Below are 12,423 nucleotides of genomic sequence, written 5' to 3'. Positions count from 1 at the left end.
GCATATCGCGCAGACACTTTTCCTCCCTCGGATCATCACAGCCTGCGCATACAAGAAGTCTTCTCGACCCATACATACACGCACCCATCCACTACTTCACCCCCGGCAATCACGGCGGCATTGATTCCTGATTCGCTGCAGCTACGCAAAGCATTCTACTCGGCGCCAAGCATCGTCATCGGCTACCGCAGCTTGATTCTGTCATCTTCATCTTCACCGGCCTTGGCCGCTGTAGGGTACATATACGAGCCAGCAACGCTGCTCCTGATTCAGCCTACCCTCGCCACTTTTTGAACCGCCCCCTCCCCTTATCGCCAGCTACAGCGACCTCCTCTTCCCCCCTTTCCCCTCTCTCTCCACGTTTGTCATGCGCTCGTTGAAGCCAAGCTGCGCGATCGCGCTTCTCCTCGGTTTGGCAGCTACTCTCGTACGCGCCGACACGGCAAGCGCGCCTATCAAGACGCAAGACGCTGCTGCTGCTGCTGCTGCTGCTGCTGCTGGTGGTGGTGCAAAGTACGCCTACACGGCAGGGAAAGATGGAGAGGCGCTCTGCAAAGCGCTCGAGACGACGATTGCCAATGTCACCAGCTTGAAGATCAACAACACCTTTGCTCAGTACTATCCCACGGGAAGCAACCCCAGCTTGGAGCTCCTTACCCAACTGTACCCTGCAGGCACGATTCCCAAGAGCGTCAGGGTCGGGCCTATCCTCGAGAGCGTCGGACCAGATATTGACATTACCAAGGATTTTGGTGAGTGGCATGCATGCGGGACAGATGAGACGCTCCTCGTTTATGACTCGCCGGTTTGGGCGCGCATCCATTTGACCATTCTCGTCATTCTTGCTCGCCCGCGGGGGGCCAGGTTACGGCAAAAGCGGCGGCGCTGGAGCCAGAGCTGCAAACAACGGTCCTCTTGGTGGCTTGCCCGCATTTTGCCGCTTCGGCGCCTACATCATCACCAGTCCCGTGACCATTGCCCTGACAGAGGTCTGGCTGCGTGAGTCTGAGTCGAACAACGCATGCCGCGCGCGCCTCATCCAACGCTGACACGGATCCACACCGCCTGGCACTGGCACTGGCACTGGCACTGCAGCCTTGGCCGACGATCCCTCCATCGCTCTTGCGGCGATCAACCAGACAGACTATCCGACTGGTGAGAGAGGAGGACGTGTTGCTGCATCGACTTGATTGCGATGGTCGCGCGCGTGCGCGCATGCTGATCTTTCCGTTGGCCCGCACGGATCGGATCAGACTCGACACCCATCGAGCTGGGACCCAACGGCGAATTCCTCAAGGGTCCGGCCTACCTTCTCGATGGAGACTATGAGCAAGTCATCTCCGAGGATCCCGAGGATTCCCTGGTCGACACTCCTTCGACCAGGGCCACCAAGGGTGTGCCACCGCCTGGCTTCTTTAGCACGGGAGACAAAAAGGACGAGAAAAGGACGGGTGCGATAACGGAAAGCACCAGGGAGTCGGAAAAGCCTCTGAACTCTAAAGGATCTGGCAGCACGACGCAAATCACTGCTCAGAATGAAGGATCTCCCACAATCATCACGACCAGCACCAGTGCCGGTGAGAAGCAGGGCGGATTGCAGTCAGAGACTAGCGTTGAGGGTCGCATTGGAGGCAAACCGTTCAGATATTCCAACAATTTCTCCCCCGACGCAGATGACGACGCGTCAGGCTCCAGAAAGAAGCAGCAGCAGCAGCTGCAGCAGCAGATCAACAGCCGTTCCAGCTCCATGATCCCTCGTCGCGAGTCCGAAGCATGCAATCGCGACCGTCGCAGCATCGAAGCTGCCAAGTGTTCGGAGAAGAACAAGTTCGGTGGCAATGTGAGCAGCAGCAAGAAACATCGTGGCGAGCCTCTGACTGGCGAAGAGCTGCTCGGCTGCTCCGACGGGTGGAACGGTCGAATGCTGTTCATCGGCAACGGGGGTCAGCGCGGCTTTGTGCCCCTGACCGATCTGAAGCAGCAAATGAGCCGTCATCGTTTTGCCGTCGTTGGCACCAACACCGGTCACTTTTCCACCGCCGGCGGCTGCAACTGGGTCAACGGTACGCAGTACGACGACACGCTGCTCGATTTTGGGAGTCGCAGCACGCACGTCAGCAAGATTCTCGCCGAAGAAGTCATCGACGCATTTTACGGTCCCGAAAGCGGTGTGCGCGTGCAGCAGGAAAAGAACAGCAGCAAGAACCACGCCGGTCGAATTCGCGCTTACGCTGCCGGCGCGTCCGTCGGTGGTGGACGCGTGCTGGCCAGCGCTCAAGTCTACCCCGAAGACTTTGACGGTATCCTCACCCTTTCGCCTGCCATCTACTTTAGCGATATGAATAGAGGCCAGGTACGTGGGGGGCTTCGTCGTGGGCGTGGCGTGACGTGGCTGTGCTGCACGGCTTTCTCCGCTCACATCATCCTTTCCCCTCCACTCGCTCCTCTTCCAGATCCACACCCAATCTCGACACCGCAAAAAGACTGCCAAGGATGGATGGTTCAGCGTGCGAAAGCTAGCCGGTCCGGTCAAGGAGGTGATTTTGGACCAGTGCGACAAGCTCGACGGTGTCGAGGATGGTGTCATCGAGTTGGCCAAGGAGTGCAAGCCCGTCTTCGAAAAGGACCTTTTGTGCGGAGCGCCAGGCGCCAAATTCGGAGGCGACATCAAGACTTGCCTGAACCAGACGCAAATCGACAATCTCTATGAGCTCTACCGTCCAACTCTTGTCGAGGAAAAATTCGTCTACGATCGCTACCTGCCAGGCATAGAGCAGCGCGCCAACAGTCTGACTGGAGCTGCCAAGAAAGCAGTGGACTGGACTCAGCTCGCCATCCTCAAGTTTCCCCACCTCGACCCGTGCTGGGACGGCTACGGCGTGGGCATCAACGCCACAGGCTCCGACTACACTTTTGCAGTGGTGGAAAAGGGTCGTCGAGAGGACCCAGGAGGCGTCAACAACGACGACCCTGACCTGTCCAGATTTCTCAAAGCGGGCAAAAAGATGATTCACACGCATGGTCTGGCCGATATCACCATCAGTCCTCTTGCGAGCGAGCGATATTACCAGCAAGTCCTCAAGACGGTCGGGTCCAAAGGCATCGTTGCGCAGGACGGCTACCTCTACTTTGAAGTTGCTGGCATGTCCCATGTTCGTGATGGAAGAGGTCCTTGGCACTACGGTCAGATCACTGCCAATGATGCTGGTAACCGTCCACTCAAGGTGCGTCGTGCTTGCCATTCACGGTTGACGAGCCCGGTCTGATCTCTACGTCGACCACGTTTGCCAGTGGGATAGCGAGTACGACATTTTGCTCTCCCTCGTCAAATGGGTCGAGACTGGAGACGCGCCAAAGTATCAGGTGAGTCCCGGTGAGAGATCACCCCAAAGCCTGCTTTCGTTTTGGAAATTTTTTGACACGAATGCGTGCGCGCTTGCGGAACAGATCGGCGCAGCGTACCACCAGCGCGGTAGAATCATCCCGCCCAGCAACGACGATCTCAACCGCAGCAGCAGCAGCGAACCGACTTGCGAAAAGAAGACGGACAGCGCCGGCGCCCTCACCGCCCTTCCTACAGACAAGCAAACGACGGCGGCTGATGGCGGCGGCGGCGGCACAGCAAGCACCCGTCGCGCCCTTGACGCCCTTTTGCGTCGTCAAACAGCCACTTTAGCTTCCACTCCGAGCACTTCCCAAAGCTCCGAGAAGAAGACGAAGGAAGAGACTCTCGACGCTGGCAATGGCGACGAAAAGACGACTGAAAGGACTGCCGATACGGGAGCCGGTGACACGAAGCCGTCCGACGATGGCCAAATCACCAAGTCGACTACGAACGCTAATGGAGGTGAGAGACCGTCTGGCAAGGAGAAGGTATCGGATCCGTCCCTTGGCGGAGCCGGATCCGAGAAGCCTGAAGGCAATGGCAAGACGACGGATGCGGGCACAAGCGGTGCTGCTGCTGGTTCCGATAAGCCTGCCGAATCGACCAGCGACGCAACTCCCGCCACCGGCGACAAGAAGGAAAAGAAGCTGAAGAACCCCTACACCGACACGATGCTGGTGAGCGAGCGAGGGCCTCTAGCAATGATCTGCGCGCGCAAAAACAAGGCACACGCTGATATTCAGATCGCCCCCTTTCCCATGCCCACGTTCTGCAGTTGCCCACCGTCTTTGCCAGCTACGAGTACGGTGTGCTGTTCACCCGCCCACTTTGCCCCTACCCAGGTCGCGTCGTGTACAATGGCGGACCGACGAACGGCAAGGATGCTTACAAGAGCTTCTCTTGCAAGTTGCCTTGAGAGACACTCTGCGTCTCTTTTTCGCTGCCCCCCTAGACCGCACATCACGTCACAGAATCGCACGCTCCGAATCCAATTCGATTACCCTGTTCCTTTACCGCCCGCGAGGCCATCGCTGCGTATTCTGAACGTGATGATGATGATGATAGTAATGCATTTGCTGAGTCTTGCCAAAGCAACAGCAGATCGTGTAAAGCGCGCGCGCGCGCGCTACATGGGGAAGGGATGCCTGGTACGTGATCACGAGCTGCGGACATACAGAGACCGGAAGAGCTTCTCCAAGCCAACAAAGCGCCTGCCCGACCGCTGGAGGTACTTGTCGACGATGTTGTAGAGATGCGCGAGCTCCTTGGCGCTGATCGTGGAGCAAGCGACGACATCGGCATGATTCGCACGACCTTTGGAGTTTTCGCGACACCTGTCCGCATCGAACAAGGAGGACAAGAAGCACAGCTGAGTGTAGAGCGCCTTATCGCTGTACTTTAGCTCCGTCTTGCCACGACATCCCGACACCAGACATCTTCGCGCATACACTCCAGCCAATCGAGTGACGGCGCCGCAAGTCGGTTCGGTGCAGACGCTCCAACCCTCGTAGAAGCGCGCAATGTACTGCCTGATCTGTTGCTCCAGCTGTATGGCCAGGCTTGCCAGGCCAAAGGATGCGCAGCAGCTTTCGTGCGTGCACGCGATGCCCGTGCGTTGCAGCATGCCGTTGGAAGCCATCAAGCCTTCAAAGGTAGAATGTTGACCGCAGCTGGAGCACTTGAATCGGAGCGCTTCGCAAGAGGCAAACTTGACTTCGTCTGGAACTTGGCTGTCCAGGGTGCTAAATTCCCTGCCTGCTCCGCTCTCAGCAGCAGAGGTGGTGTGCGAGGCGTAGCGAGAAGCATCGAGACCTAGGCACTCTGCTAGACGCATTCGATCCGTGCCTTCAATATTCTCGCACAGCCTTTCGATTGGCGGCAAAATCTGGAGAGCCAAGTAGTGCTCAAAGTCGATCTTTAGCGTCGAGCCTTGCCTTCTGAGATCGTTGGGACTAAAAGCTCGATCGGCTTGCGCAGATTTGGATGCGCTCGAGCCGTCTTCCCCGAGACAAAACACGTAGGGAATGACGTCTCCTGCACGTGCGCTCTCACCCTTTTCGATTGCTCGCAACGCGACCTTGACGTGAGGCAGGGCGACGCTAGGATTGTACTCGGAGGGATTCTTGCCTAGTTGCTTGTAGATGATGTAGTCTTCCAGGTCTATCTTGGATTCGCGTACCTCATCTCCAATCTGGCAGAGGTATTCGTGGATCTTGGCGACGACCGTCTCGGTTGCCTCGCCCGACAGAATTTGCTCTAGGACGTAGCTGCAAGACGAGGCGAGAGGATGTCAGCCAATCAAACATGTCCAAGAGCCGGCTTCTCGACACTCACTTGGAAACATTTTTTGCGAGTGCGCAGTACTCTCTTCGCTTCTGATCCAACCCCTTGACCTCCGTGCTCGTCTTGGCACCATTATCCTCCACCTTGATAGCAGCATACTTTTTCTTCTGAACGAGCAACATGCGCTGGAAGACACCATCAATGTCGATCTCGAGCAGACGATACCTCTCATTGACCTTTTTCCTAAACTCTGCACCGATACGCATAGCTTGTGCCAGGTCCGTCGCGTTCGTGTTGATCATGACCGAGTCGGTGTCTCCGTAGATGACGTCTAGGGATAGAGACTCTGCCAGCTCCTTGGTGGCCATCAGCACCTCTCGACCTTTGAAAGTGGTCAAAGCAGCCAACGGCCGAGCGTAGAATCGGCTCATGTCGAAGCCGAGACAGCCGTACATCGAGTTGGCCGTGAGCTTGAGAGCTAATTGCTTGATATTCCACTGAAGCTGTTGGGCTGGGCTTGCGCGAGTGTCTTTCATGAGACTCTTGACCCCACGCCGACGAGCAACGAGAGTCGCGATGAGCCGAGGAAGAACGCCCTGAGCCACGTCTGAGGAAGGCAGCTCGGGCAACTGGTCCACATCTGCCAGGTTCGCATTGCATTCAGCCCGGTCGACCGTAGTAAAGTCGATGTTGTACTCTTGGATGATGGAAGGGTACAGAGAGTTGAAGTCCATGACCAGAATGTACTTGTCGTACAAACCCCGCTTAGGCTCAAAGACCAGACCTCCCTTGAATTTCTGCTGCTTCGAGGTGACTTTGCCAGCATTCGCTTCCTCCTCGCCCTCTCCAGCCGCCCCGTCATGATCGGCCTTCGCCGCAGCTTTTTTCTTCTCCCAGGTGGACGAGAAGGCAGGCTTGTCCGGACAGATGTACTTGTGCCGATGAAAGTCGTGCAGCAAAATGTAGTCGTTGCGCTCTGCGCGACCTCCATTGAGACACCTGGCCCAAGAATTACCAGCCAGGTTGGTGAGCTGCTTTGTGAGCGCCAGGATCTGCACCTTGCAAGCGAGCGCCATCTGCAGAAAGGCATCCACCTCGCAATGTCTCACAAAAGTGAGCAGTCGAGCAGGTGACGGTGCCAACGAATCGAAGAAAGCAGCCGTCTCGTCCGGATCCACATCCTCCCTTTGCGTCTTCAGATGGGTGGCGCACATCTCAGTCAGGGACCAGGTGACGGAGGGGATGATGCCTTTGGCGGTTTCGCTGGCCAGGTCGCACACCAATCTTCCAGCTACGAGAGCCAGCTTGTATCCTGCACGAATGGTGGGCATGCGTGCTTTTCTAAAACGGCCGATGCGGGACCAGTGATCCGCCTTGAGCTCTGCGATGCGCTTGAGGAGGACGTCTAGAAAGACGCCAGAAAATTCGTGAGATACGATAATGTCCGGGTCCTGCAGGTGAATTTGAGCCAGCAATTGATTCAAGAGCATCCGTTCGTACTTGACGGCCACGATGCGCGTCCGCCCAGCTTTGGCTTCTGCTTCGAAGCCGTTGGGAAACCTTTCGCCCAAAGGTCTAACCACTGTGAACAAATTGCTCTCGAGCTCTTCGGGCGGTGTTGGGTCCTCCAGCTGCATATCCCGCCAAGTCTGCGCAGACACGCAGACAACTTCCCTCTTATTCGCTTCGTGATTCATCACTGTCCTGCCTGCCAAGCTCATGACGGTGACGGGAGGTGCTTCGCGAGGTGCAGTCTCGTCGTCATCCTTGAAAGGGCTGACCGACTTTGGCTCATCCACTTGAAATTCGATCTTCGTCCAGCTGAGCTCGGGTCCATCTATGCGGATTTGAGCATCTCGCACATTCAGCCAGCAAGGTCCCATGATGCCTCGCTTGACGACGAAGAGCTCGAATGCGTTTGTCGCGGTGCCAAAAGCGCGGCTAAACGTCGCACCAGAGATATCCGCTGGAAGCTCTGGCTCGTCAAAGCCATACTTGATCTTGAGGTACTCCGTCTCTACGGGCACGCCAGGCACCTCGAAGGCGTACTTGCGCGTGACCCACTTGGCAAGGAAGTTCTTGATACCGTACTTGCTTCGCATATTGTCGAATTCGTCGTACACTTCGTCCTCGTCGCAGCGAGTACCGTCAAGCTTCACCTTGGGCAGCAGATAGACGCAACGCTCCACGCCTTGCACATCCAGCGTAGCGCTGACGTACTTGCCCGTATCGCGATTCTTGACTTTGCCCGTCAAGAAGACGCTGCCTTGTTGCTCGACCCAGTCCAACCAGTAGAAGCGAACACTCCTGCCATCGCTCTCGAAAGCATTGATAGTCTTGGTAGATGCAGGTGTAGCTGGCGTGCTTGGCACTGTCGCGCTGCTCTTGCCTCGAGCCGCAGCTGCTGGCCGACTCGGCGCTGGCGTGTCGGGGGCAGGCGCAGAGGTGACCTTGCTGAGCTTCGCACCGACATTCTGCCAAGAAGTGTGGGGCGTAGAAGGGGGCTGAGGCTCGTCGAGGTGCGCTACGTGGGGCGCCACGGGTTTGCTGTGCGGAGTCGCAAGGGCCCGCTTGGCTGCTACATTCACGATGGGTGCCCTCGCGCCAGCCTTATTGGTCCTGATAGAGAATCCGTCATCGTCATCGTCATCTTCATCTTCTGCATCCCCATCAACGTCCATCATGGCTGGTGCGGCCTGCACGTGCAGAGAGATCGCGTTGACAGACTGAGGCAGTCCTGCAGCTGCCTTGGTAGATTTTGGGCGTTTGTGAGCGGGCAAGCCGTGATGCTCTTGATCCTCGTTGACAACCGTGTTCCAGGGGGGAGAGTCGCTGCCAGAGATGTGCACCTGAGCTCCGGGCATTAGATCTGCGAGCTCGGGTGGATCTGATGAAGGAGCTCCGCTGCTAGGGCTGCTCTCTCGCGCAGCAGAGCTGGGGCGAAATGCGCCAAAGTCGCCACGAGGACGCTTGCGAGCCTGATGATGCTGTTGCTGAGGGGGCGCGAGGGACACTCTGGAAGCGGGACTGGGAGTCGGGGGCTCGTTGCCGGGTTGAAGGCCGCCGATGAGCCTTTGCATAAAGTCTTCCTCCTTTTCAGTCGTACGCATGGTAGGCCTGCTGCTGCTGCTGTCACCCAGAAAGGCAGAGCGAGCGCCGAGCGTGGGTCGTGCTGGCTTTTTCCGAGCAGAAGCAGCTTGATTGGTGTATGCGGATGCGACGGGTGTCTTCTTGGCCGCGGCATTAGCAGCAGCTTTTGTGCCCTTTTTGGGCTTGCGCCTGCCAGTCCTCTCGTAGTATTCAGCCTCATCCTCCGTATCCGAATCGTATGCGCCTCCCTCCTCGTTCTCAAACACGTCACGTCCATCATCCATGTAGCCGCCTCCATCGTCATCTTCGATGAAGTCATCCTCCATCATGCGACCGCGAACCGCGCTAGCATACTCATCCTCTGACACCTCATCGTACACGCGGTCAGAGTCGGACTGAGGGGGATGTGAGAGTGGATGCCGCGTCAGTGCAGCTTGTATGCGGTGTCAACCGAACAGCATCTCATCCTCTACTCACGCCGTCCGAAACCTTGCTACTGGTTGCTGCACCACCACCACTACCGCCACCACCACCCTCTCTCTTTGCCTTGAGTCTAGCCAAGGCGGATCTAGCTGCGGCCTTTCTGCTGCTCATGGTCGTGCAGTCTGTAGGGCTACCGTTGTGTACTCGTAATCAGCGCGCCGCGCCACCCGACCCAGTGAGATGAGAGTCAAGCTTTGAAGGCGTAAAGGACAGAAGAATCTGTGGGTTGGGATGAGGGATCGCGGAGCTTTGGGTCGAGGGAGAAGAGACGAAAGGTGAAGGTCAAAGGTGCAACTCAGTCGCGAGCCAAGAAGCGCGTTTGGTACGCGTGTTGGTCGCTGAACACGCGCGTAGCCGTGGCCGTGTGCACGCTGATGCATGAGCGAAAGTCGACGCGCGCGTCCGCACACGCTTTTGGCCTGCCACCGCGTGTACGTGTGTGCTCTTTACGCGTCGCGTCGCGCGTCAGTTTTGCCTCCGCCCGCGCACGGATGATGGCGCGCCACCATGCAACACAGTGACGAATGTTCGTGACAGGCGGTGGCAGTGTCATCGTCACTCGGCATCATCAGCGTATTCGCTCGACAGCAGCCCGCATCGCGCCGCAACTTTGGTGTGTTTGCGTTTCGCGCTGTAGTTGTCGAGAGGTGCTCGAAAGGCTCGTGGGCTCCGCAACGATTGCCGATACAGTCACGAGTACAGTAGCGACGATAGATCCTGGCGCCGCTGATGCAAATCGACCCGTGGCTTTGGCAAAGTGTGTCCCTCTCGCAGCACGCCAGTATAGCTTGTAACAATCTGTCGCGCGGAGCTGGGGAGGGGCGCATCGAACAAAGAGGCAAGACTCTTCAAGCTCACACGCAAGACCGCGCATTCGACGACAGGGAACCTATGCATTGATGCTTGCCCGGACCACTGGCATCGCATCGAGCACACCCTTCCGATCGACCTAATCGCCCCCCGTAGACTGATCCCTTTCCCTCTTGAATTTCGCCACCCACTTGCTTTCCTTTTCACCAGCAGGCAAGACGACGAGGGAGATCATGCCATCGCGCAAGATCATCCCGTCCCTCTTCATCTTCTTTTGCGCGTCTTCCTCTCTCGCAGTCAAATCAATCATCTCTCTCAAACTTCTCCCTCTTCCAATCTTGAACAAGCGTCTCGCCTTTGTGCTCGCATACACCCTCAAATTATCCGTCCTATACTCGCCCGAGCTATCCCATGGTAGCGCTTCGCCACCTGGTGGGAACATGCGATCCAAATATTCCCCCAGCGGCACATCTTCTTGGTAATCAGAGATGAAGTCGCTCCTCTCTTCTGCCGGATAGAGCAGAAAGACGGGGAAGATGATGGGCGTACGGATAAAGTCGGCTGGCTGATAGGCGGTGTTGGCTTCGCCGTTGGATGTGACAAGAGGCAAGGAACTCGACGGCTGGGCTTCGAGATCAAAGTGTGCCGGATGCGGGTTGTCGGGCGGCCGAGAGGATGTCTCGATCCACAAGCCTCGAGCCTGTAGCCGAGCAAACACCCAACAATCAGTCCACAAATCATTGTCTGTGGCCGAACAAGGACGCGAAGAGAGCACATCGCGCCTCACGCCTTTCGAAACTCACCAGGAACCCCTTCAAAAGCGCTTCCTTGTCCAACTTTTCCCTCCTCCCCCTCTCCTTCTTCTCGTTTTCCCTTCTCTTTCTGCTTTCATCCCTCTTCACAATCTTTTCCCTCAAAGCATTCAGTCCCGCCTTTTCGCTCTCCACTCCAAGGGCCAGCGCGTGGTCGCAGCAATCCACAGCTTCGGTCGTCCGATCCAGTTGGAGCAGCGCGCGGGAAGCGCGGTAAAAAGCTTTGGAATTGCGCGGATTGAGAGAGAGGACTGCCGAAGTGTCCCGCAAGACTGCTCCGTAGTTCTCTGGGAGCATACACGGGGGTGTCCATGGTCCTGGTCAGCGACAGCACGGCGTGCCGGAACGGGTTGAACGAACGACTCACCGAGTTCGAGGTTGCAAGCCGCTCGATTTCCCAAGCACGCTTCCCTGAGCGACGGATCCGTCGGGTTCGCGTCCAACGCCTGCGTAAAGAATCCCGCCGCTTCCCTAAACCTCTTTCCCTTGAAATAGTCTGTCCCTTGCGATTTAAAGTTCTGCGCAATCTCTGCATGCACAAGCCAGAAGATTGGTGATCAGAGGCACAGCGTGGGAGGCGTAATATGCCCGCCCACACACACGTCAACTCACCATCCGGCTCCCCATCAAAGGCGAGACTCTTGAGCGCTTCCAGCGCAGTGTTCTCATCCTCGCCCTGCTCATCCCCCTTGACCTGCCTCATGAACAGCGGCATCTCGTCGAATCCTTGCATATGACTCTTCAAGTCCCTTTGTGCCGGGTCAGGTCCTGCCGTATGATCCTCTTGCTCGCCTGCATTCGCGGACGCTACGGAAGACAAGTGTGGGTTGTGCGACCCATCGGGCACGCGGGTCGGCTTGGATGAGGTGGAAGCGCTGGATGGCGCCTGTCGCTCCACCTTTGCCGGCAGTTCCTCCAATCGTGCCATTCTTGCGCCTGATTGTATGTAGTTTGGCAGATCGCAGGTGATGTAGTCCCAAACGACGAGGAGTTGTAGTGGTGCAGGTGATGGTGATGGAGAGGTGGAAGCTGCCACGTCCAGACCTCCCCCCACCTCCACCGCGTGCATGAGAAGCAATCTGAATCAAAATCACGAATCAAAATTTGAATGGAGCTCAAAGTCCTCTTTGCTTTGGTGTCCTGCACACGTGACTCGAGTCATCTCCGCGGACTTGCGTAGATCAAGCACTGCCGCACGCACGCACGCACGCATGGACGGGATGGGGTGTGCGGTGACTGCAGCCAAATTTGTCTGCATGCCATGTACCGTACCGGTATATATGCAGTCAGAGTCACGACTCACGCAAGTGATTGTTCGCACACTCTGACCCTCACGGCCCACACACAACACATCGCATCGCATCGCATCACATCACACTCACATCCCGTTCACCTTTCATCGGCATCCTCGCGTCATTCGGCGATTTGATTCGATCCTGGTCAGCGTGGCATCTCACACAGCATACCGGTCCCCCCCCTCACCTTTCATCGGCATCCTCGCGTCATTCGGCGATTTGATTCGATCCTGGTCAGCGTGGCATCTCACACAGCATACCGGTC

General features: G+C 57.1%; 3 protein-coding genes across 3 annotated transcripts; 1 reads left to right on the top strand and 2 right to left on the bottom strand.

The window, feature by feature from the left end:
- Positions 1-220: 220 nt before the first annotated feature.
- IE81DRAFT_74464 (tannase-domain-containing protein) lies at positions 221-4,420 on the top strand. Its single transcript, XM_025517598.1, has 9 exons — positions 221-752; positions 865-999; positions 1,096-1,155; positions 1,254-1,577; positions 1,674-2,353; positions 2,454-3,224; positions 3,292-3,363; positions 3,448-4,062; positions 4,161-4,420. The coding sequence occupies exons 1-9, from the start codon at positions 368-370 to the stop codon at positions 4,299-4,301; spliced, it is 3,183 nt and encodes a 1,060-aa protein (XP_025365966.1). The 5' UTR covers positions 221-367; the 3' UTR covers positions 4,302-4,420.
- A 16-nt stretch (positions 4,421-4,436) lies between these two features.
- IE81DRAFT_369569 (hypothetical protein) lies at positions 4,437-9,522 on the bottom strand. Its single transcript, XM_025517258.1, has 3 exons — positions 9,236-9,522; positions 5,720-9,153; positions 4,437-5,652 (listed from the first exon to the last, which is right to left on the bottom strand). The coding sequence occupies exons 1-3, from the start codon at positions 9,350-9,352 to the stop codon at positions 4,542-4,544; spliced, it is 4,662 nt and encodes a 1,553-aa protein (XP_025365965.1). The 5' UTR covers positions 9,353-9,522; the 3' UTR covers positions 4,437-4,541.
- A 601-nt stretch (positions 9,523-10,123) lies between these two features.
- IE81DRAFT_327127 (hypothetical protein) lies at positions 10,124-11,914 on the bottom strand. Its single transcript, XM_025515017.1, has 4 exons — positions 11,476-11,914; positions 11,231-11,392; positions 10,855-11,150; positions 10,124-10,751 (listed from the first exon to the last, which is right to left on the bottom strand). Exons 1-4 carry the CDS (start codon positions 11,789-11,791, stop codon positions 10,191-10,193), a joined length of 1,335 nt encoding a protein of 444 aa, XP_025365964.1. The 5' UTR covers positions 11,792-11,914; the 3' UTR covers positions 10,124-10,190.
- Between the last annotated feature and the right edge of the window lie 509 nt (positions 11,915-12,423).

Source organism: Ceraceosorus guamensis (genome assembly GCF_003144195.1).
Source record: "Ceraceosorus guamensis strain MCA 4658 unplaced genomic scaffold IE81scaffold_184, whole genome shotgun sequence".
Taxonomy (NCBI): Eukaryota; Fungi; Basidiomycota; class Exobasidiomycetes; order Ceraceosorales; family Ceraceosoraceae; genus Ceraceosorus; species Ceraceosorus guamensis.
Note: the sequence above shows the minus strand (reverse complement) of the source record. Positions and strands in the feature narration are given on the sequence as shown.